General features: G+C 45.9%; 1 protein-coding gene across 3 annotated transcripts in view; it reads right to left on the bottom strand.

The window, feature by feature from the left end:
- Positions 1–490: 490 nt before the first annotated feature.
- Positions 491–22,849, bottom strand: part of ANO4 (anoctamin 4) — a 257,266-nt gene continuing 234,907 nt past the window's right edge. For 2 of the 3 annotated variants that reach the window (XM_045002153.1, XM_045002154.1), the window contains exons 21-24: positions 15,004–15,123; positions 10,932–11,037; positions 8,767–8,962; positions 491–1,082 (exon numbers count right to left, since the gene is read on the bottom strand). In XM_045002153.1, the coding sequence (XP_044858088.1) occupies positions 8,771–8,962; positions 10,932–11,037; positions 15,004–15,123 (418 nt within the window). In that variant the 3' untranslated portion in view covers positions 491–1,082; positions 8,767–8,770. Of the gene's footprint in view, positions 1,144–8,766; positions 8,963–10,931; positions 11,038–15,003; positions 15,124–22,849 lie in introns of all 3 variants that reach the window. The other variant, XM_045002152.1, reaches the window with a different exon arrangement.

The following is a 22,849-nucleotide window of genomic DNA, read 5'->3' as shown; positions in this document are numbered from 1 at the left end:
CAATTTTTCTCCAGAATCTTGTCTTGCTCTCTGCTAGGGGTACCCGCAGCCATGGAATTTTGTCTTAGTAACGACTGCATGAAAAACCCCTCATCCACTCCTTCATCTGGGCTGGTTTGGGAACAAGGTGCTGAACGCCCTCAACTTCTATGAAATCCATGGGAATGGAGAGCGCTCAATGCTTTCCAGATGACACTCAGCACTTCATGAGATGGAGCCCTTCTATACGAAGCACAAGAGGAAACTTAATTCATCAGAGTGAACAAATACACAATGGATTTAGAGAGAAAGTGTTAAGATAGGTCCTTGGTCATTTTGGACTTTCATTTGTATTTCTCCTCAGATTTGTCCCCCTGCTCAAAATCAGATAAACATAAAATGACTTACAAAAGCTCAACAACAAAGATTTCATATGCATAATTTATTTTAAAGTTATTGCATCACATTATACAAGCGTTAAACATGGCTTTATGTTGATGATGATTTTATAGGTGTGAAAATTTGACATTCTTCTCCATAGGGTTGGTTGTTTTTGTTTTTGCTATTTACAAATAAACAATCTATATACTTTATATATATATATATTATATATATGGTATATAACATAAATCCCAGCACAAAGATCTGAAATAAAAAAAGAACTCATTTGTAAACAGGGTTTCAGTTGTCTTATTTGGTGGCTTGAAAATAGATGGTATTGTAATACGGGGCGTTTTTTTGTCAGAGTATCCTGGTTTTTAATTTACATGTATTATTCTAAGTTCTGTAAAACGCGCATGGGACAGAATGCAAAAAACGTACCAAACAGGCTGAAAAAACAGTCCCAGTATACAATTTTTCCTTGGTTTTAAAAACTCGAGTACATTTCCCCATAAAATACATGCTAGCTCTGTTGAGAGTGGTCTATGGATATCAATCATATGCTGGATTGCAAAATGATTTCACAGTAAATCCTCTGAAATGTGCTGTCCTGCTTGCTATGTAAAATGTCTGTGGCATGCATTGAGGTTGCATTTTTTCATTCTCTTCAAGGTAGTGCTCTTGCAGAGCTGGGATAAGTCAACAAAGCACAAGTCCATCATCTGGAGCCATAAACAAAAACAATACCAGATCAGAAACACAGTACAGGTCTGCATTTGCTACCTAGAAAACAGGACAATTCAGGTTGTCATTAGAAAGCTTTTTGTTATACATTTGTCTTTTTTATTAACCTCCCTCCACCCACCCACATATACCGTTTTCTGTTTGAACGGCTGTATAACAGTGAAAGACAAAGGTTGAACTCTGTTGTGCAGAATGGCAAGGCTCAATCCTGTGAGGTGCTGAGTTAGAGGGAGCTCAGCACCTTTCTGGAGGAACTCAGGCTCTTGCAAGATCAGGCTCAAGGTGAGCCAATTTTGGCAGCTTCCAGTGCTCTTATGTTCTCTTTTTCAGCAATACCCAAGACAACTTCTAGCAATTTAGAGTAATGGAATATCAACAAAACATAGCTGTGTTGAAAACTGGTCTCAAAAGCAATCAGCAGCTGATTGTATCTTTGCTTCACTTTATTTGTTTTGTCATGTTAAACTGCTGAGGTTCCTCAAGAGTGAAAATCAGATTGTTATAATATGGCTCAATTCAAAGTTAGGAATGTCTCCAGTGGTGCAAGTAGAATTAATTTCTTACCGGTACACTGCACTCATGGGAGGGACACAAAGCGGGGGCACCAGCTAAACGGAAGGCATGTGACCTCCCAAGTGACTCCTCCCCCCTGCCCCCAGCACAGGGCCCCTGCACTCTCCCTGTCTCCTTCCCACGATCCATCACATGTTATCTTGGGGTGTGGGGGGGGAGTGTGTGTGGGCGCTCTGTTCTCCGCCCGCTGTGCCAGAGACTTCTGAACCACAGGGCTCTCTGGAACCGCAGTGGCGAAAGGAGAAGAACGTGGGGCCACCAAGTGGCCCCACGCCAGCAGCTCCTCTGGTGCAGCTGTACCACCTCCAGCCCTGCCCCTAGCCCTGTCCTCCAGTGGGGTTGCTGTGCAGACCACAGACAGGAGACGCAGATGCATGGAAGGGCTGGGGGTGGTGCTGGGGGGGTGGTAGAGCTGTGCCGGAGGAGCTGCCTGTTCTGCTCCTCCTGTGTCTTTCTGATACAGAGTACCGGCTATAAATATCTTACTGGTATGGCAGACTGGACCATACCGCCATACTTGCACCAGTGAATGTCTCTGATCTAAATTGTCAGAGCGATATCTCACTGGAGGAGGTTTGCATAGCTTAAAACACATATATCAAACAGTGATTTAGGTGTGACTTGCATCTGATTTTACTATTTAGCAAACACTTTCTGAAAGTCTGTCACCTGTGATTTTAAAGTAGCTTACACAGTTTTTGCAAACAAACTAATCTCAGTCTATTTAATCTACTTGTTTATATGAACTTGGTCTTAATATGCTTTGCACGTGCATTAGCAACTGAGTAGGCAGCGTTTTCCATTGCTGTGTAAGTCACATACACCCTGCAGTGGTGATTGGGAAACACATAGCCATCCAACACGTGTCTCTCTTCTGGCGCATTACATTGCATAAAGAAAGGTTACTTACTCGTACAGTAATGGAGTTCTTCAAGATGTGTGGTCTCTATCTGTAATCCACTTGAGGTGCGCATGCGTTCCATGTGCCTGGAAGATTCGCGATAGCAGTGGCCATCTGTCTGCACCTGGCACCCTTCTCTTCCTCGCCCTCTAAAAAAACTGATGGCATAAGTGGTGGCATGGACCAACCGCTTATCTGCTTACCTTTTACTCGGGAATAGCCCTAGGATAAGGCTCTGCAGCAGAGGGGAAGGAGGGCAGGTAGCGGAATACAGATAGGGACCACATATTGCAAAGAAAGCCACTTACTGTGGTAACCTTCCTTTCTTTGAGTGACGGTTCCTATGTGTTTCCAGTCTAGGTGATTCACAAGCAGTATTCATTGAGCAGGAGGCTGTGAGGAGCCCTGCTGTGCCACCAATTGGAGGACAGCTCTGCCAAAGGATGTGTTTGGCAGAATCTTGTACCAGGCAATAATGTTTTGCAAAAGTATGTATGATGACGCTGCACCGCTCTCCAGAAGAGGGACATCTCAAAGTGAAGCTGCCAGTGTGCCCTGAGCGAGTGGGCCCCTCATCTTGTGTGGGAGGAGCTGCTGTTAACTTGTAACAAAGCAGGATGCAGCTCGAAATCCATTTGGAAAGTCTCTGGGAGGAGATTGCTTTCCCTCTCATACATTTGGCAAAGGAGACAAACAGTTTAGGAAAATTCCTGAAGGGTTTTGTCCTCTGCATGAAGAATGCCAAGGCTCTGCTGACATCCAGAGGATTGTCGTTTCCGGTCCTCCTCGCTGGTAGCATGTTGCTTCGAATAGAAGACAGGTACGTGGATGACCCGGTTTAGATTAAATTCTGAGATTACTTTTGGGATGAATTTGTGGTGTAACCTCAGCAAAGCTTTGTCCTTGTGGAAGACCATGTAAGGTGGGTCACCCATAAGAGCTCCCAGCTCACCTACTTTTCTGGCTAAGGCAATAGCAACAAGAAAAACCACCTTTGTAGACAGGTGAATGAAGGAACATGAGGCTAAGGGTGAGAACGGAGCCTTCATTAAAGTTGATAGGACCAGGCTGAGATCCCAAATTGGGTAGGTTTTATTACTGGAGGAAAGGTTCTGACAAGTCCCTTCAGAAAAGGTACTGTAGTAGGATGGCTGAAGACTGAATGCCTGTCCACCAGAGGGTGAAAGGTGCTAATAGCTGCCAAGTGCATCTGCAAGGAGCCGAGAGATAGTCCTGATAAATTTTGAAAGAGTCCAGAAGAGCAGGGATCTTGACACCCTTTGAGGGTATCCGGTGATTCTGGTGAAATCTTTTCCATTTTGCTGTATAGTGTTTCCTCATGGAATCTTTCCTACTACTGCTAAGAGTGGATTGTACTGCCTCCAAGTATGACTTTCCTAGGTCTGTTATCCATGCAAATACCATGCTATCAGGCAAAGGGATGCTGAGTTGGGGTGTTTGATTTTTTGTCAAACAGGCATGAGGCCAGCTAGCAACTGCCCAAGACCCAGAACTGCCTTGGCCACCAGGGAGCAATCAAGATCATCGATAGCTTCCTCAGAACTCGAGGCAAGAGAAGGATCGGCACAAATGAGTACATCAGCTCTTGCGACCCAAGGATTTCTTGATGCCAACTGGCAGTGGGCACAGGGTTCCCATGGGGTCACCAAAAAAGTCATGTAAGGTCTCTAATGAAAGTCTGTGTCACACTGATCATCATAGCAAGATGTGTGTACAGTAGATATGTGAAGAGTTATGTATATACACTAAAAATTATATTCTCTAAGTCTATGAGTGAAGACAGGTCTCTCAAAGGTAATCCACATACTTTTGGCAAGCAGTGGGGAAGAGACGCTTATCTCACTCTGGCTGGCCATATGCAAATTGAGTATTGCATCATTCACAATGGATGCCCATTTACAGTCTGAGTAAAAAGCCAATCAATAGATTACAGGGTCCGGAGGGAAAAACAAGAACAGCAGTGTGAGCTTGTTTTGGGGGAGACAATGAACTTTTGAAACTACATCTATGGTAGAGATGAACCTCTAGAGATTCCTTCAATCTTCTGGGGACAAACTGCCAGTGGGCTTGATCTTATGAGAAGGGGGTCTCAACTAAACTGTTTGAAAACACTGGGGAAAAAACTTGGAGTAAGCTACCTTGTAGGAGATAGGGGAATGCTTTGATAGTGAATCTCTAGAAAGCATGTTATGATTTTGTTTTATATGTAATCATTTGTTTCCAATATTCTCATTCTCTCTCTTGAAACTTTGCTCTTTGATAATGCACTGAGTCCTGTTTTCACTATACTTAACACAAAACATTTAGACGGATCTATAAAATGGTGATCGTGAGTTGAATCTTGTCAGTTAGTGTGTACTATTTCTTTGGGAATAACGCAACTGAGAGTTCTGTGGAGCAGAGGCTGAGCACTCCAGAGGGACATTCGGAAGACTCGGGGTTGCCATGTGCTTATTGCTAACTTGCACAGAGAGAACAAGGCCTGCAGAGTCCTGGAAGGCAGAGGCTGGTGGTTTCCAGGGCCTGATCCACAGCAGGTACAGACAAAACTCCCTCTTATTAAGGACAGATGCTGGTGAGATGCATCGCAACCCTGGGTACCCCTGGGAAGCATCACAGCTGTCCCAACCATTGAAGTAAAACTATGTCTCCTCTGGAGCTGTGGCCTTGAACTGCTCTGTTCTCTTTAGACACAAAGAGATCCCAGGATGGGAGTCCCCACTGTTGGAATATGTTCTATACCACTGAGTTGCGTAGATCTCACTTGTGGGCTCTGGAGAAGTGTCTGCTAAGGCTGTTTGCCAATGTGTTGTGCACCCTGGAAGGTGCACTGCTGAGCGGGTGAACTGTTAGCAAATGCACCAGTTCCAGAGATTGACAGCTTTGATGCAAAGAGGGATGGACTTTGCCTCCCCTGATTATTAATATAGTAAATTGTTCTTAGGTTGTCAAACATGACTTGAACGTGCAAGATCCAAATGAATGGTAAAAAATTGCTTGCAGGCTTCCTGTACTACATGAAGTTCCAGAAGATTTATGTGCAACTGGGATTCTTAGTGGGTTCAGGTACCATGTGCCAAAGGTTCATCCAGACGGGCTCCCCACCTCAGGACCGAGGCATCTGCAATCAGTCATTTTGTGGGTGGAGGAGGAATGAAGGGAACCCCATGTATGCTCTCTCTCCTGTTGGAAGAACAGGGAGACAAGCCAGAATTCTGTGGGGGAGCAAGAGCAGTTTGTCCACACTGTGCTTGCTTGGCATGTGAGCTGTCTGTAACAATGCCTGTAAATATCAAAGGCTAAGTCTCATGAAGGGTGTCATATAGCCACATGAGGCCATGTGACCTAGGAGGATGAGACAGGCTTGAACTGCCAACTGGGGACTCAGATGACGCTGAGAGGTGAGATCATTCATAGCTTGGAATCTGTCCTAAGATAGACTTGACTGGGGCGACCTTAGGCTATTATCTGTGCGGAAACTAAAATGGACTTTTCCACATTTACTTAGAACCGTACAGAGTGTAGGAGTCTGAGCAGGGACAGGGTTATCGTCTGTACTTCTTGATGTGAGTTTCTCGTGAGCAACCAGTTGTTGAGGTAGGGAAGTACTGATGAGTGCTGATGACAGAGGTGAGCTGCCACTGCGACAGCATTTTCATGAACACTCTTCATGCCATCAAGTGACTGAAAGGGAGCACTTGTGTATTAGTAGTGGTGTAGGTCTATGGTGAATCTCCTGTGTGCAGGGTGGATGTCACTGTGGAAATAAACATATTTTAAATAAAGAGTGGTGAATTAGTCGTCCTTGTGCATTGAGGGGATGTTAGAGGCCAGGGTGATCATTCTGTCAGATAAAGGTGTCAGATAAAGACATTCAGCTGTCTGAGGTCTAGTAGCCTCCAGCCTCCTTTCTTCTTGAGAATGCAGAAATATTTCCCCCTCTTTGCTGAAGAGGTACCACTTCTATGGCTCCCAGATAGACTCCAGTATGGGGAGAAGGATCCAGAAGAGTGATAGGGAAGAGGGTCGGTGAGGGGAAGGGACCGGAACTCTATCACATAACCAGTGGTGATTATCTCCAGAACCATGCTGTCTGATATTATGTGATGCCAAGACTGGAAAAAATGAGCTGGTCAGCTAAGAAATAGGGTGCAGGAGTCCTGAACAGACACAGGTGAACGTGGCCAGGGGGTGTAGTTTCCTGAAATAGAATTGGTCACTACAAACATCTGCCAGGGCCATGACTATTAAAGCTCCTGAGAAGGGATATGTCTGTGCAGCCATCTTCACTGACTTGGTTAAAGTAGTGGAGCTCTATTTACTCATAAAAGTGTTAAAGCAAATTGTTTGACTCGCATTCCTATTTTGATTCTAAGGGAATCCCACCAGGTCTATGTTCACTTTGATCTTTGTGTCCATTTGTATTTATATAGATTGGGCTGCTAAGTGCCCCGGATCATGTTTATACTGATGGTACCCTTTTATATTCTGCAGGCATTTCAGTGTTATTACTTAGGCGTGAGACCCTGCTTACTTTTAACAACATCCAGCCAGCATGTTCTGATTTGTATCACACCATCTGACACTTATTCAGTTGCTGGTTCCTAAGATTTCATGAAATTTAGGTGAGTGACTTTTGGAATGTTTAACAGTGGAAAGCTGAACACTTTGCAAAAGAAAATTGTTTATCCCAGAGTCCTTTTAGTCAGATCAGTTATTGGCTGATGTTTGTAGTGACCAATTCTATTTCCATTACTTGTCCAGAATTATCACCTTATTACTCTGTATGTAGGATTTAATGTCATTTCATATTTTAATGTACCTTTTAAACCTCTTACCACAGTTTTGGAGGGATGGTCTCATGAATAAAGAACAAGACTCGGAGTCAGGAGCTGTTGGATGGATGTGCGCTCCCCACCTGGTAATTGTATCCAGCTGTCATTTTATTGTTTGACGGTAAGCTCTGTGGGACATGGGCCATCTGTTTGTGATGGTTGTGTACAGTATTCCCTAATCCGTGCCGGAGGCCCCTAAGTGCTAATGCACTACAAACAAATCTGGGTTATAGTTCTGCCACAAATGTCCTGTATGTGACTTTAGGCGAGTCACCTATAAGGCTTGTCCTATATGTACCTCAGTGGGAGCTGCAGTTGCTCAGCACCTCTGAAAATCAGGCCACTATTCCAGATAAGATTTTCAAATACACCTAATGCTAAACCCCTAAATCCATAATTGGGCACCTGCCTATTCTTTAAAAGGGATGTGCAGCCAACTCCTCCAATGGGCTTTTCATCTTCCCACGCCTGTAAAACAGGCACAACTTTGCTTGGCAACCACACAGCGGTAGTGGGAGACTCAATTCATTAATACTTGTAAAGTACTTTAAGATGCTTGGACAGAAAGTGCCATAGAAATGTACATCAATCTATCTTCATGGTGTATGTGGCTGCCTATCACGTAATATCTCAGCTTCTTTCGCATCAAATCAGTAGCAATAGCAAAGCCTCCAGTGGATTTCCTGGAGTCCCTGCCACTTCTCCCTTTTTGGGGTAAAATCTTTGCTTGGGGTAGGGTTTTTGGTTTTAATTTTTTAGATGTTATTAATTTTCTCTTTTATTTTTGTTGGTTGGGGTTTATAGGGCCAATGGGGGTGTCAATGTTGTGTCATTCTTGCTTTGGTGAAAAGTCTTTTTTTGAAGAGGAAGACTTTGCAGCACTTCCTGAAGATGATCAGACTCTGGATTTGCCTAATCTCTAGAATTATGATCCATAGCTAGACCCCCTTGACTGAGAAGGCTTTGTTCCCCAGCTCTCATGTGCTTTGTCCGGGGTTTTGTGATCTGTATTGTCCCAGAGGAGTGTAACTGTTGTGGCAGTTCATAGATTGAAACTGGATCTTTAACGTGGCTGGGGCTTGTATCCATGAATTGCTTTAAAGGTTAGGAACAAGACCTTAAACTGGCCTTGGAAGCTGTCTGGAGTCCAGTGGAGAGACTTGAGTCTGATGTGTGCATTTTGAATAGGGGCACATGCATGCTAACTGCATGTAATATAGTTTTAAGTTGTTCTCATCCACTCCTGACTATTCCCAACCCAGTATAAATACATCTGGGTTACTGAATAACTAACTAGAATTAATGGCTCAATTTAAATAATTTCTCCCTCACCCAGTCACGGCCATTCATTGTGATGAGATTTTCCATTTTTCTTCCTCTCCTTTCGTTCTTTCTGAAGACGTTCTAGTTCTGCTTCGTACATCATTTCCTGAATCAGGTACTTTTCTCTCCTCATCCGATCCCTCAGATCTTTCGGAAGATCTGGGATTAAATAAGAAATCAGGTGCTTTATGCAAAAGACAAGGTGCTGTGAAAACAAAAGGATTGAAAATGGATGAAAAAGTATTAATCTTTTTACTACAGTTTCCAGTTTGATTCATTTTTCAAAGGGGAGTAAAATCTCCTAAGTAACAAAAAGATGTTGATCTAGAACTCAAAGTTTTATTACAAATTGAAATATTAAGGAGCCAAATCCTGCAGTCCCTCTTCAAACAGAACTCCAGCCGAAGTCAGTGGAGGCCGACGCCTGAGCAAGCACTAAACCACTGCTTGATTTGGCGCAACAATCCACTGTTGCAAAGTTCAGTATACAAATTAAGGGCCCAATTCTGCTGTGTGATCTGTTAGTTCGAATCTGGAGTCTGTGCCCTGAAATCAGGTGGACTCTGTCTGGAGGTAGGGGGTTAATGCTAGTGGATCACGCTGCAGGAAAAGGGACAAAAGGTCTACTCCTTTTTTTACTCTGGAAAAACTCCCAGGGATTTCAGACCCAAGTCATTATTCCTGGAAAACAATGCTGCTTTCGAATGTTCTGTACCTCTAATTTAAAACCGCACTGCAATCGACCTAAAATGTCCCTGTTAAATACCCGGTGCATTTATCAATCATTTTGTCCCTAATGATTTAGGCATATTAGAATAAAGATTGGTGGGGTTGAGGAGAGTTGTTCTGCTCTTCTCTTCTTTTGCATTTTCTTTAATCAAAGATGTTTTTTGGAGTTTCTTCTATGAAGTTTGGTGAACAATCTGTGGAAATAGTCCTCTTCCATCTCAAGCAGACAAACTGGAGATGAGAAAGAATATTTTTCACTCCAATTTGGGCTATTTACTTTGAGCATTACAGAATAGAAGCTGTAGCAACTTTTCTTATGAATTCTCTCATCAGGAGCAGAAAGATGCAATATCTAAATTGGTGTGTTTTGCTACATCTGAGGGACGATGATCCTTTAGCCTTGGCACATCGCTTTCCATTTTTGTTTGTCTGCAAGATAAGTAACTTTTCTTTTAAGAGATACTTCCTAGTATCTATCTTCTCTTGTGTTTGAGCTAAGTCCAAATGCAAAGTAGCCACACCTTAAACTGGTCTACATTAACTCTAGGTCCAGGGTGGCATGTTGTAGTTGAGGTAGTTATTTACACTGATCTCCATCTCCAAACTCAATGACAAAGCTTCCCTTAATTATTTCTCTCTTAGCTAAATCTTTTATGATAATTGTTCTTTCTTTCCAGTAGTATCTACCATAGGCGCCGACTCCATGGGTGATCCAGGGCTGGAGTACTTTGCACTTGTCCTTATTGAATTTCATCCAGACCATTACTTCAGATCATTTCTCCAGATCATTTTGAATTTTAATTTTATCCTCCAAAGCACTTGCAACCCCTTCTAGCTTGGTATCATCTGCAAACTTTATAATTTATACTTTCTTTGCCATTATATAAGTCATTGATAAAGATATTGAACAGTAACGGATCCAGAACTGATCCCTTCAGGACCCCATTCCATATGCCCTTCCAGCTTGACTGTGAACCACTGATAGCTACTCTCTGGGAATGGTTTTCCAACCAGTTATGCACCCACCTTATAGTGGCTCCATCTAGATTGTATTTCCCTAGTTTGTTTATGAGGAGGTCATGCGAGACAATATCAAAAACCTTACTAGGGTGACCAGATGTCCCAATTTTATAGGGACAGGCCCAATTTTTGGGTCTTTTTCTTATATAGGCTCCTATTACCCCCCACCCCCTGTCCCGATTTTTCACACTTGCTGTCTGGTCACCCTAAAACCTTACTACAGTCAAGAAATGTCACATCTACTACTTCCCCTCATCCACAAGGCTTGTTACCCTGTCAAAGAAAGTCATTAGGGTGGTGTGACACAATTTGTTCTTGAAAAATCCATGCTGACTGTTACTTATCAACTTATTATCTTCTAGGTGTTTACAAACTGATTACTTAATTATTAATTATATCATTTAGCCCCTTATATGAAAACTGACCTCAAATACAATAATAAAAGCCAACCGTGCTGCTAAGACATGCCAGAATTGCAATGTGTAGCCATAGGGCACCGGGGAATGAGGAGGGTCTCGATAGTCTCTGTACCTGAAAAACAAATGGAATGTTGCATTTCAGTACAGTGATAAACTGCTACTCTTGTCAGAGAACATAACAGAACACTATTCTTTGACTATATCCTCCTTGCAACAACAGGGATCTCAAGCCAAAAATGATACAAGTTACTAAAAATACTGATTCTTTGCTCACTTCCACCAATGGTAATAATGAATAACTCCACTGAAGTCAATGGGTGAAATCCTGGCCCCACAGAAGTCAATGGGAGTTTTGTCATTGTCTTCAGCGGAGCCAGGATTTCACCCAATGACACCACACCAAGGTAAAACCAGTGTGAGAGGAGAATCAGGTCTACTGTTTTTAACAACTGTCTTTTGAAGAACTAAGCCCTCAATAAAATAACATTCATATGGATTTGACTTTATTGTCAAAGAGGTAATTCCAAAATAATCCCACAGAAACCTAATCTAAAAGCAAGGGGAAATTTGGCTTCTGCCTAATCTGTTTCCTACACAGGTTTGAAAACTGGGTATGAACAGTATCTGAATATACCATGTTAAGTAATACATGGAAGTTTTTAGCTCTAAGCTAATTTAGAAACAAAAGCAACCCAAACCCACAGGAGAAAGAAGATATAAACAAAAACATATTTTTTCTCTGACTGATAAACCTCTCAGATTAGAGAGGCATCTATAAACAAATGGAAAAAACGGTGTTTTGGGATTTCAGTCAGTACTGAATTCTTCTTACATTTCAGCATCTTCAGTGCAAATTGTTTTAGCTTCCCAACTGATTCCCTTCTGCAGCCAAAACACTGGCTCCTGAACATGAAATGTTTTACAAAAGAAGAAGATTAGTGGCTGTTAAAGGACTGTAATAGAAGACCCCGGCTGGGAGCCTTAGCTAGAGATGGGTCTTCTATGGAGTAATCTGGTAATTTTTGTACTTGTAAAGAACTAAATAAATACAGCAGCCCAGGAAATGGGGAAGACTTTGACAGATTGTTTCATGTCTCACATGGAGGGAAAAATCTGGGCTTTGTAATAGTGAAGGTAAATTATTAACACATCTGTCTGCATAAACTGTCTTGCTTGAAAATTAAAGGACTCCTATCCAGCACACAAACTACATTGTGGAATACATTTCTGTAATTTCTTTGCAGATAAACAATTAAACTAATTTTCATTCCTATCAATATGGGGCTTTAAAGTGCAATTGAAATTACCAAGAAATATCAGTAGAATTCAGGTTGATTAAATGTCTTGTAAACTGATTAAAAGGAAGTCAGTCACACTCTCCATTCCCCAGGCAGGGGCATATATATATTTAAGAAGTAAACATACTCGCCAAAGAACATAGTTGTATCTAGTGATTTTGCAGTAGCAGTTTGAATTAGCAAACTGAGATTCAAGTGCCAAATCCTGCTTTAGTTGAAGTCAGTTAAGGCCAATTAGACTCCCTGTAACAAATGCCAGAGGGTGAAAATGAGGATTAAGACTATCTCCTTTTTAGTTGTTTTTGTAGAAGATTTGTTTAATTGTTGGGCTAAATTTATGGAGTTCGCCCCCTCCCCCTTTCTTCATGCCAGAGAAAATCTTTTATTTGAAAAAAGGTCCTGGTTTACAAGTAAGAATTAGTTTAGTTTTAGATGATGGGGATGACTAGAGACCACAATGCTGTGAGCCCTCTGGCAAAGCAAGGAAGGTTTAAGAATATATATTTGATTTATATGAATATGATTGTTATGATAATTATCCTACAGATGTTAATAGCATGTGTAACCCACACACCTCCTTGGACGTGGAGTTCTATCCCATCTAGCGGCTCCGAGACCACTTAGAGAGAGAGTTAAATGAGTCTGCTCTACAGCCTTAGCTAACAGCCAGTTGGCTTTTAGCTCATGCGGTAGAGGCTCATGCACTAAGCTCCAGAGGTTCCAGATTCAATCCCGCCTGCCAACGACCAGGGTCTGTCGGTGTTACACATTCATATGCATCCCAGGACAAATCCTGAAGTCTGGATTTAGTGCTTACCCACAGAAATCTCCCATTGAAGTCAACAGGAGATCACACTGACTAACAGCTGCAGAATTTGGACCTCCCTGAAGGAGAGCAACATCGCTTGTTTCCTATTTCTCTCAGATATCAAAAGCAAACATTATTTTAATCTGTAACTCCATTGATATTAAATGGTGGATGGTCAGAGACAAATCTTATTAAAAATATTATGACTATTAAGTTGGAATGAAGCCTTTTTTGGCCAGCAGCTCTGTATCACAGAATAGGATATGTATTGATCTAACCTATTTTTAGGGTTATTTCCTGCCAAATGATGTGTAATAGTCTCAATTGTTTCAGCTCCCTAAATGAAAACATTAACTTCAGAGGAAAACAGCTCAGTATGCTATAAAAGTGCAAGTAATATTATTTTTATACTTTTAACAAAATGTCAGAAGTCTTTTCACTGGACACTAAAGTACCCTGGGGATCTAGAGACCCATCAAAGAATATTTTATTGTTTCATAATAAAGAAGTCATTTGAGCTCATGTTCACAAACCAACACCGGATTATAAAATAACAGCATTACACAGTTGTTCTGCCCACGTTCCCCCTTGAAACAAAGCATTTTGGGTCATTCTAACAAAATGAAATAAATATTTTGATTTCACGGATGTCAGAAAATTTCATTCTGGTCCAAAAAAAAGTTCCAACATTACCAAAATGAAACTTTTTTGAGTTTCTGTTCTGTGAAAAAATTTGAAGTTTCGACTTTTCATCCACATTTGGGATGAAAACAAAATGTTGGAATTTCCTGCAGATGGGAAGCCCCTTCAATAATAATACTTAGGGCTTATATGGCACTTTTCATGTTCAAGGAGCTTGAAAACATTAACAAATTAATTTTTATATGACCTTTGTGGGGTAAGTAAATGCTATCCCCACTCAGAGATGGAGAAACCAAAGCAGGGAAGTTAGGAGACTTATTCAAGGATAGAGAGTCTTGTCTTTGTAAAGCAAGAAAGGCACTCCAGGTACAGTGCACATGGATGCACGCACCAGGTCTTTACGAAGTCTCTGCAACACTGTTTTTGATGGAACAATGTGTGTTCATCTATACAGAGCAGCTCTTAACATCATTGTTACATTGGTGTTTTCTGGGTCTTATGAAGCCCTATTGCATAGTGCCAATCACTGTTGCTGGGAACAGAAGATAGTGGGGAATTTCCATATATGATGCACTCAGCTGTGGGATGGAGTTAGGACTGGTTGAACCAGTGCAATGGAGAGAAACCATTGGAGTTTCTACTAGTTCAGCTTGACTTGAGCTAGACACTATCTGAGGTGTTGTAACCAACCATTACAACCAGCTTCTACCTGAGGCGTGGGACAATTACAGTATGTGGACATACAGTGTTGTGCAAGTGTTTCTTGCAATAGTTTTTCACTTAGGGAGAAATTCACTCCTGTGCACAGAGCCTGTATAAGTCCTAGGCATCACCTAAGTCATCAAAATAGGGCTTAGGTGGGACTTACATAGTGCATAGACCTATGCAGGCTCTCTGCAGAAAGCTGAATTATACTCTACATGTAGAGTGAGCAAGAAAGTCAGTGTCAGAACCAGGATTAAAACCCAAGATCAGACCAAGTTCCCTCCACAATCTGTTGATGGAAATTGAAAGATAAGCAAATATTATGCTTGTGGGCAGTTCTTTTAGTTCTTTTTTTTAGAAATAAATTTTATATGCAAATTTCAAGGGTCCTTTAAGATCCTGGCTAGTTGCCAAGGCAGCCTTCCTTACTCTGAAGATTGGGCACCTCCCCACTCACAGGCACAGGATAAGTGGTGTCCTGTATTTTTTACTCCTTTTACATGTACAAAATGCATTTTTCATTTCATTTTTAGACTTTGAAAACAAGTAAAGAGAGAGACTCTAGCATGATGCTTCCACCTGGTGATTTTTTAAAAAGAGAAGGATATTTTGGTGAGATTCTTACCTGCAATATTTTAACGGTGAGCCAGAGAATTCACTTCCATTAGATGTTGGTTCCGAACGGTTTTCAAAGTCAGACACCAGAAATACAGATAGACTGGCATTAACATAGCCTACCATACACCTGAAGAACAAGAAACCCTGAAGTCAGAACACTCAGCCCATTCTAACACAAATCCCACCTAGGAGGACATTTCTCTCCCTGGTTTCCTAAATCTATACCTAAACAGTGATACCTATTAATATTTGAAAAGCATGTTGTGGTAATTTCTCTGTCCCTCGACCCAAATCTGCTGTTTCATACATTACTTTTCAAAAATTTGTTAAAGCAAATTCACACCAAAATCCCCTTTTTGCATGCTTAAAAATGCAGATTAGCTGACCCAGAAGACAGAGGTAAATCTCAGAGAGCTTCATTTAGTGTAACTTACACCTTCTCCTTCCCTCCCCAATCTGTGTATATGCTGCATCAATTTAGTTTCACCCTGTATTTAAGTTAGATTTTCAAGTACTTAGATTTGCCCCTTCCCACACTTGCACTCATACATCATATTTGAATGTGGAATAATGTGTTTAATTGTGGTCACTCTATCTAAAAAGTTATGTATGTAACAGAAATAGAAAAGGGTTAAGAGATGGGGAACAAAAACGATTAGAGGCATTGAAAGGCTTCTGTATTAGGGGAGATTACAAAGATGGGGACTGTTTAGCTAGAAGAGTAATGAGAGGTGACACAACAGAGATACACAAAATAATGAATGGCACAGAGGAGATAAATTGGGTCCTCCTATTTACACTGACTCATAATACAAGAACAATGGGACAGTCAATGCCATTGAAAGGCAATAGATTTAAAACTGATAAAGGAAATCTCATTTACAATTAACCCATGGAACTCATTGCCACAAGATATCATTGAGGCCAAGAGTAGGATTCAAAGAAGGATTAGATATTTGTTGAATACTGAAACACTCAGTTATATTAGCAATGATAATTTTAATAAGGAATATAAAACCCATGTTTCCTGGCATAAACTAATCTCTAGTTGATAGAGGTTAGAAAGAAACATCTCCTTGTGGGCAGATTATTTCATAACCCATCATGGGGTTTCGTGCACCTTCCTTTAAAGATAGTCCTGGCCACTGTCAGATACAAGATACCACACTAAAATGGGCCCCTAGTCTGAGCCAGTGTGGCAGTTCCTATGTTCCTTTATGGCTCAGAGACACTAGTTCCTAACTCTTGGTCAATAGTAATAAGGGCTGGCAAAGGAGCTCTGGGAGATGTCACCTGGCTGATTCAAATTCACTGCTAATATCATTAAGGATGAAGCTGGTTGAGGATGAGGCCACGTGCATACAGGTCCAGCCAAATCATTCAGTGTGGTGCATAGTGGTGCTGAAGAGGCTTTAATTCTGCCATTGGCTGAGAAAGACAATCACAGCTGCCAACAGAATTCTCAGCCATGTCTGCATAACTGCTGCCTCCCCACTCCCCAATTCAACGTGAGGCTAGAGGAGTGTTACAATGTTACCATTCCTTTTACACATTGAGGTGCCATGTCTTTTCCATCTCTAATTTCAGTGACATCCAGTCATACTGGATCAGCATATTAGTTGAATGTTTCTTCAGAAGTGATGGGCAATGAAATAGTGAACAATATTGAGATTTTTTTTTATCCCCCTCTACACTACAAAATGGCTTCTGTTTTGAAATGTTTTTCAGGCACCCATCTGAAAAACTATTCAGGTTGTACTGATGTGTCAGCCAATGCAGACCTGTGTGAATTAATCTTTTTAAAACAGCAGATGAAAGCCAGTCTCAAGCCTAAATGACTTAATTCAGTGAACCAAACCCAGTCCAGGTTGACAGTGATTACAAACTGATAGTGACCATCTGCTAGCTAGTCCGTAGCCTGTCTGAAGTGAGTCTGGTGGCCTCCTAGCCAGGCTACCCAGGTTTGAGAATATTTTTAAACTGGTTTTCAATCATTGTTTTATGTTCTATCAATGTTGGCAGGCTGCAGCCAGCACCCTGGTGTAACCTGAACTGTTTTACAAGATTACGTCCTGAAAACCATTTTAGGATGTGGCCATGTAGGTGTGTGCTGTTGGGGTCGCCCCTCTCTGGGGTGGCTGGGAGCCAGGCTGCCTCACTACACAAGTCTGGTGACTCGGCGAATTAGCCTGGTGGGGCAGGAAACAGTCAAGGACTCAGGCCCTCCGTCAGGGCAGTGACTGGCAGCCCTGGATAAGGGCAGGCTGCAAGTGCCCAGTCGGGAGCTCAGGCCCTCAAACAGGGGCTGAGCACAGAGTTCAGTAAGAAGCCCCGGCCCTGGGTCAGGGCGTGGCAGCAAACAAACAGTTCAGGGCTCACTCAGACCCTGAGGTAGGGGCTGAGCACAGAGTTCAATCGGAAGCCCAGGCCCTGGGTCAGGGCGGGGCAGCAAACAAACAGTTCAAGAGCTAAACCCAGGCTCCTGGACCTGAGCGTCGGGGAGAGGGGGAGACTGCTACCCGTGAGTGGGGTGGCAGGGGGGACGCAGGCCCGCCCACTCCATTGCGTCCCAGCCCGGGGCCCTGACAGCGGCAGGCGACCTGCTGCTGTGTCAGTGGGGATCTTGGCCGCAACACACTGACATCAGCTCTGGGTGTGCCACAGCCAGACTAGGGTCGGCTGCCCCCGGGCTACTACCGACCTCCCCGTCTAGCAGTACCTGCATCTGGTCGGCATCTTCCACGGCATCGAGCACCATGGGCTCCTCGGGGTACTCCGCGAGTGGTTAGCTGGGCAGCTCCTCTGGGTCCCTTCTCCCCGGTAGGCTTACTGGCTTCTCCAGCGTCTGGTCGGTGTCCGGCCTCAAGGGTATGGCCAGTCCTCGGGGCGGTCACAGGCGGCAGGAGTCTCCCCAGTGGGAGCTAGGGCACCAGCATCCAGCCTCTCTGGCAGCCAGCCAGCTTCTGAGCCCTGGGGTTGGGCTTTTATACTTCCTGTCCTGCGCCTTGACCTCTGGGGGGTGGGCGTAGGCTCCAGTGGCTCCGCCCACTTTGGCATGCGGATGGGCTCGTCCCTCTCTGGGGCGGCTGGGAACCAGGCCACCTCACTACACACACACCCCACTCAAGTCTGGCTCCCATTCAGCGGGGGCAAACCCTTCCATGCCTCCCAAGCAGGACAGAAAGTCTGCATTTGAGTGGTCCTTCCTGGCCCTATGGCGAACCGTAAAGGCATAGGGCTATAGCACCAGGTACCAACACTGTTGTCTCATATTATGATCCTTCATTTAGGCCAGCCACTGGAGTGCGGCATGATCGATGACCAACGTGAACGGGACTCCGAGGAGATAGTAACGCAAAGCGTCACAAGCCCACTTTACTGCGAGGGCCTCCTTTTCCACCACTGCGTAGTTCTTTTCCCGGAGGAACAACTTCCGGCCGATATAGATGACCGGATGTTCTTCCCCGTCTACCTCTTGGGAGAGGACGGCCCCAAGTCCTACGTCTGAGGAGTCTGTCTGGAGGATGAACGCCTGGTCAAAATCGGGGCTATATAGGACGGGTTCACAGCAGAGACTTGCCTTGAGCATCTGGAATGTGTTATCGCACTCTCGGGTCCACACTACTTGCCGAGCGCTGTCCTTGGTCAACAGCCCGGTCAAGGGGGCTTCAATCGCCACGAATTGGGGAATAAACCGCCGATAGTAGCCAGCAAGTCCTAGGAACTGGCGTACCTGGCATTTTGTGGCTGGCAGTTGGCAGGTTGCAATGGGCTGAACCTTTCCCACGAGGGGCTTTACTTGTCCGTTTCCTATGGTATACTCCAGGTAGATAGTTTCTTGCCAGCCAATGCAGCATTTCTTTGGGTTGGCTGTTAACCCGGCTGCCCACAGGGATCTCAGGACCACTGCAACCCGCTCTAGGTGGCTCTCCCATTGGCGGCTATAAATAACCACATCATCCATGTAGGTGGCAGCGTAGTCCCGATGGGGCTGGAGGAGGCGGTCCATCAGCCATTGAAACATGGCCGGGGCCAATATGGAGGCATCTGAGTATACTGATACAGACCCGTGGGGGTGGCAAAGGCTATCTTCTCCCTGGAGGCTGGCTCGAGGGGGATCTGCCAATATCCTTTGCTCAGATCAAGGGTGATGATGTTGCGGGCCTCTCCTAACCGGCCAAGCAGCTCATCTACCCGGGGCATCAGATACGCATCAAACTTTGAGATGGCATTGATGCGTCGGAAATCAATGCAGAACCGTTGTGTGCCATCGGGCTTCGGTACTAGTACTACTGGGCTGCGCCATTCACTTTGTGATGGTTCGATGACTCCCAGGTCCGGCATGGCCTGTACTTCCTCTTCAACGACCTGTCACACGTGATATGGCAAGGGCCTGGTCGCGCCCCGGATCACCACCCCAAGCTCTGACTGAATTGTATGATGAACGAGGGTTGTGTATCCCGGTTGGGCTGTGAAAGTGTGTGGGAACGCTTGTAGGAGATACTAGGTCTGTTTGAGTTGCTCCTCAGTCAGCATCTCTCCGAGCTGGGGTCCTACGGGATCCTCCAGACGTGTTACATGGGGACCCAGCTCAGGTTCCGGTGAGTACGGGTTAATTAAGAGTCTCTCCCTCTCCCGCCAGGGTTTGAGAAGGTTAATATGGTACCGTTGCATTTTCTTGCGCCGGTCGGGCTGGTTGATCTCATACGTGACAGGCCCGACCTTTTGGATCACCTCATAAGGCCCTTGCCACTGGGCCAGAATCTTTGACTCACTTGAGGGGAGGAGGAGTAAAACCCGATCCCCGGGTTGGAAGTCGTGAGTCCGTGTGTCCCGGTTGTAGGTCTCGGCCTGAGCTTCTTGGGCGGCCTTCAAATTCTCCCACGCCAGGGCCCCAGCCTGTGTAAGGTGCTCCTGGATCTGGAGTACGTATTTTAAGGGGCCCTGGGTAGGCGACGGGGCTTGCTCCCATGTTTCTCTCATTAGGTCCAACAGGCCCCGAGGGCGACAACCATATAGCAGTTCAAAAGGGGAAAACTTTGTAGAGGACTGGGGGACCTCCCAAATCACCAGGAGCAGAGGTGGAAGTAACTGGTCCCATCGGTGGAGATCTTCTTGGGGGAACTTGCATAACATGTCCTTGAGGGTTCAGTTAAACCGTTCAACCAACCCGTCCACCTGGGGATGGTAGACTGACGTATGTAGTTGCTTGATCCCCAGAAGCTCACACACCTGCCGCAACAGTCGAGAAGTAAAGTTGGTGCCCTGGTCCATGAGAATCTCCCGGGGCAGGCCTATGCAAGCGAAGACCTTCACGAGCTCACCTGCGATGGTGTGGGCCGTCATGATTCGGAGGGGTATTGCCTCTGGGAAACGGGTAGCATAATCCACCATGACCAATATATACTGAAACCCGGCGATGCTTTTTGGGAGAGGCCCCACCAGGTCCATGGCCACCCGCTTGAAGGGGGTTTCGATCAAGGGCATGGAGACCAGGGGGACCTTGGAGGTCTGCAGAGGAGCAGCCAACTGGCAGTCCGGGCCGGACTCACAGTAGTTCCTCACATCCTGGTGTACGCCCGGCCAGAAGAAGCGCATCAATATTCGGGACAGAGTCTTCTCATGGCCCAGGTGTTCGGCTGCCAGGACGTCATGGACTAGTTTCATGACAGCTCGCCGGTAGCATTGGGGCATGAGTAGTTGGGTCTGGGAATCCCCCGTGCAGGGGTCCTGCTCAACCCGATAGAGGCACTCCTGCTGCAGTTCAAAGTGTGGCCACTGTGCCGCCCGGTGTGGATCAATGATGGTGCCATCAACAATGGCAAACTGCTCGTACACACGCTTGAGTGTGGGATCGGATCGGGGAGAGTCTTCAGGTTCTCCCCCCAGTTCGGTACGGTCGGGTGCTTCCCCTTCCTCTGCTCAGGCCTCGGGGGGGTCACCTTCCAAGACTGGGGTGACCCTTGGGCATTCCCCAGTGTTGCAGCAGAGGACTTCTGGGAACTCCGGCCAGTCCCACCCCAGGAACACCGGGTATGCGAGGCGCAGGGCTAGACCAACCACCATCGGTCAGGTGACCCCATCCAGTTAGCTGGGCTTGAGTACTGGGGTAGGGCCGTATGTCCCCATGAATACACTGTAGCCGTATCGTCCCCAGGTGGGCGTCGGCCTGGGGGCCTAAGTTTTGGCGGATCAGAGTCTGGCCGCAGCCTGAATCAATGAGGGCCACCGTTGGGTAACCCTCGGCAACCCTCAGGCTCCACTGGTACCGTGATCTTGGTGGCTTGTGGACGTCGGGCACAGGCTTCCCTTGTGCAGACCTGGCCGAAGCTGCAATCCATCGCTGTGCAGTCCCGTTGTAAATGGCCATATTCCCCGCAGAAAAAACAGGGCCCAAGGTCCGACTGTCCCAGACGTGGTCGTGTTCCCACCGCTCCCTGGGGAGGGCTCCGGTTGATCCCTCGAGGAACTGGGGAAGGTGCTGGGGCTTGTCGCACTGGGCCCTCAGCCGGACAGGTTCGGGGTCCCGGACCCCGTGAGGGAATTCGTGATTCAGTCCGGGTGGGCCCCCCCTTTCTCTCTGCGTTAGGGCGCTCCAACCCTGGTGGGCTGCTTGGATAGTCAGACCCACTGGTGTTTCAGCAGCTAGAAAATCCTCCATCAGGGTGATGGCGGCTAGCATCGCAGGCGGATGGCGGAGGACCCAGGCCCTTCCTTGTGGCGGGAGTATGAGAATGAATTGCTCCAGCACGATTTGTTCAGTGAGCTCCTCCGGGGTTCGTCTCTTGGGCTTTGGCCACCACTTGTATGCCTCCCTTAGCTCCTGAGCTACCAGCCAGGGCTGGGCACCTGTAGGGTAGGCCACGCTCTGGAACCACTGCCGGAAGGTTTCCAGACTCACATCCAGGGCATCTAAAATTGCTGCCTTTACCTGACTATAGTCCCGTGCCGCGTCTGTGGACAGGCCCTGACAGACAGTTTGGGCAGTCCCGGTCAGGTATGGGGCCAGAAGGGTAGCCCATTGGTCTGGGGCCCAGCCAGCAACTACCGTTACCCGTTCAAACGTCACCAGAAAGGCCTCTGGGTCATCGTTGGGGCTCATCTTTGTCAACCGAATGGGCGGGGCGCTGCTGGGTTGCCCCGGGGGGCCCACAGGCTGGGGCGCTGCAGGACGGAGCAGCAGTGTCACCAACTGCTGCAGGCATTGTTGCTGGTGGTCCCAGTTCTGGCGTCCCAGTTCCAAAATCATCTGCTGCTGTTGTGTCCCGAGCTGCTGGACCAATTGCTGCTGCTGCTGGAGCTGGGTGGTGGCCTGCTGCTGCTGAAGCTGGGCCGCCTGCTGCTGCTGTTGGCTCTCTGCCAAAAATTTAATAAGCTTGTCCATGTCCATGGTTGCCTCAGATACGTCTCCTCAGATCCCTCCTCACAGGGATCGGGTTCCTGGACAAGAATCCCCACTTCTGGTACCACATGTAGGCGTGTGCTGTTGGGGTCGCCCCTCTCTGGGGCGGCTGGGAGCCAGGCCGCCTCACTACACAAGTCCGGTGAGTCGGCGAATTAGCCTGGTGGGGCAGGAAACAGTCAAGGGCTCAGGCCCTCCGGCAGGGGCTGAGCAAATAGTTCAGTAACTGGCGGCCCTGGATAAGGGCAGGCTGCAAGTGCCTGGTTGGGAGCTCAGGCCCTCAAACAGGGGCTGAGCACAGAGGTCAGTAACAAGCCCAGGCCCTGGGTCAGGGCGGGCAGCAAACAAACAGTTCAAGAGCAAAGCCCAGGCTCCTGGTCCTGAGAGTCGGGGAGAGGGGGAGTCTGCCACCTGTGAGTGGGGTGGCAGGGGGGGAAAGTAGGCCAGCCCA

Source organism: Mauremys mutica, chromosome 1 (assembly GCF_020497125.1).
Source record: "Mauremys mutica isolate MM-2020 ecotype Southern chromosome 1, ASM2049712v1, whole genome shotgun sequence".
NCBI lineage: Eukaryota > Metazoa > Chordata > Testudines > Geoemydidae > Mauremys > Mauremys mutica.
Note: the sequence above shows the minus strand (reverse complement) of the source record. Positions and strands in the feature narration are given on the sequence as shown.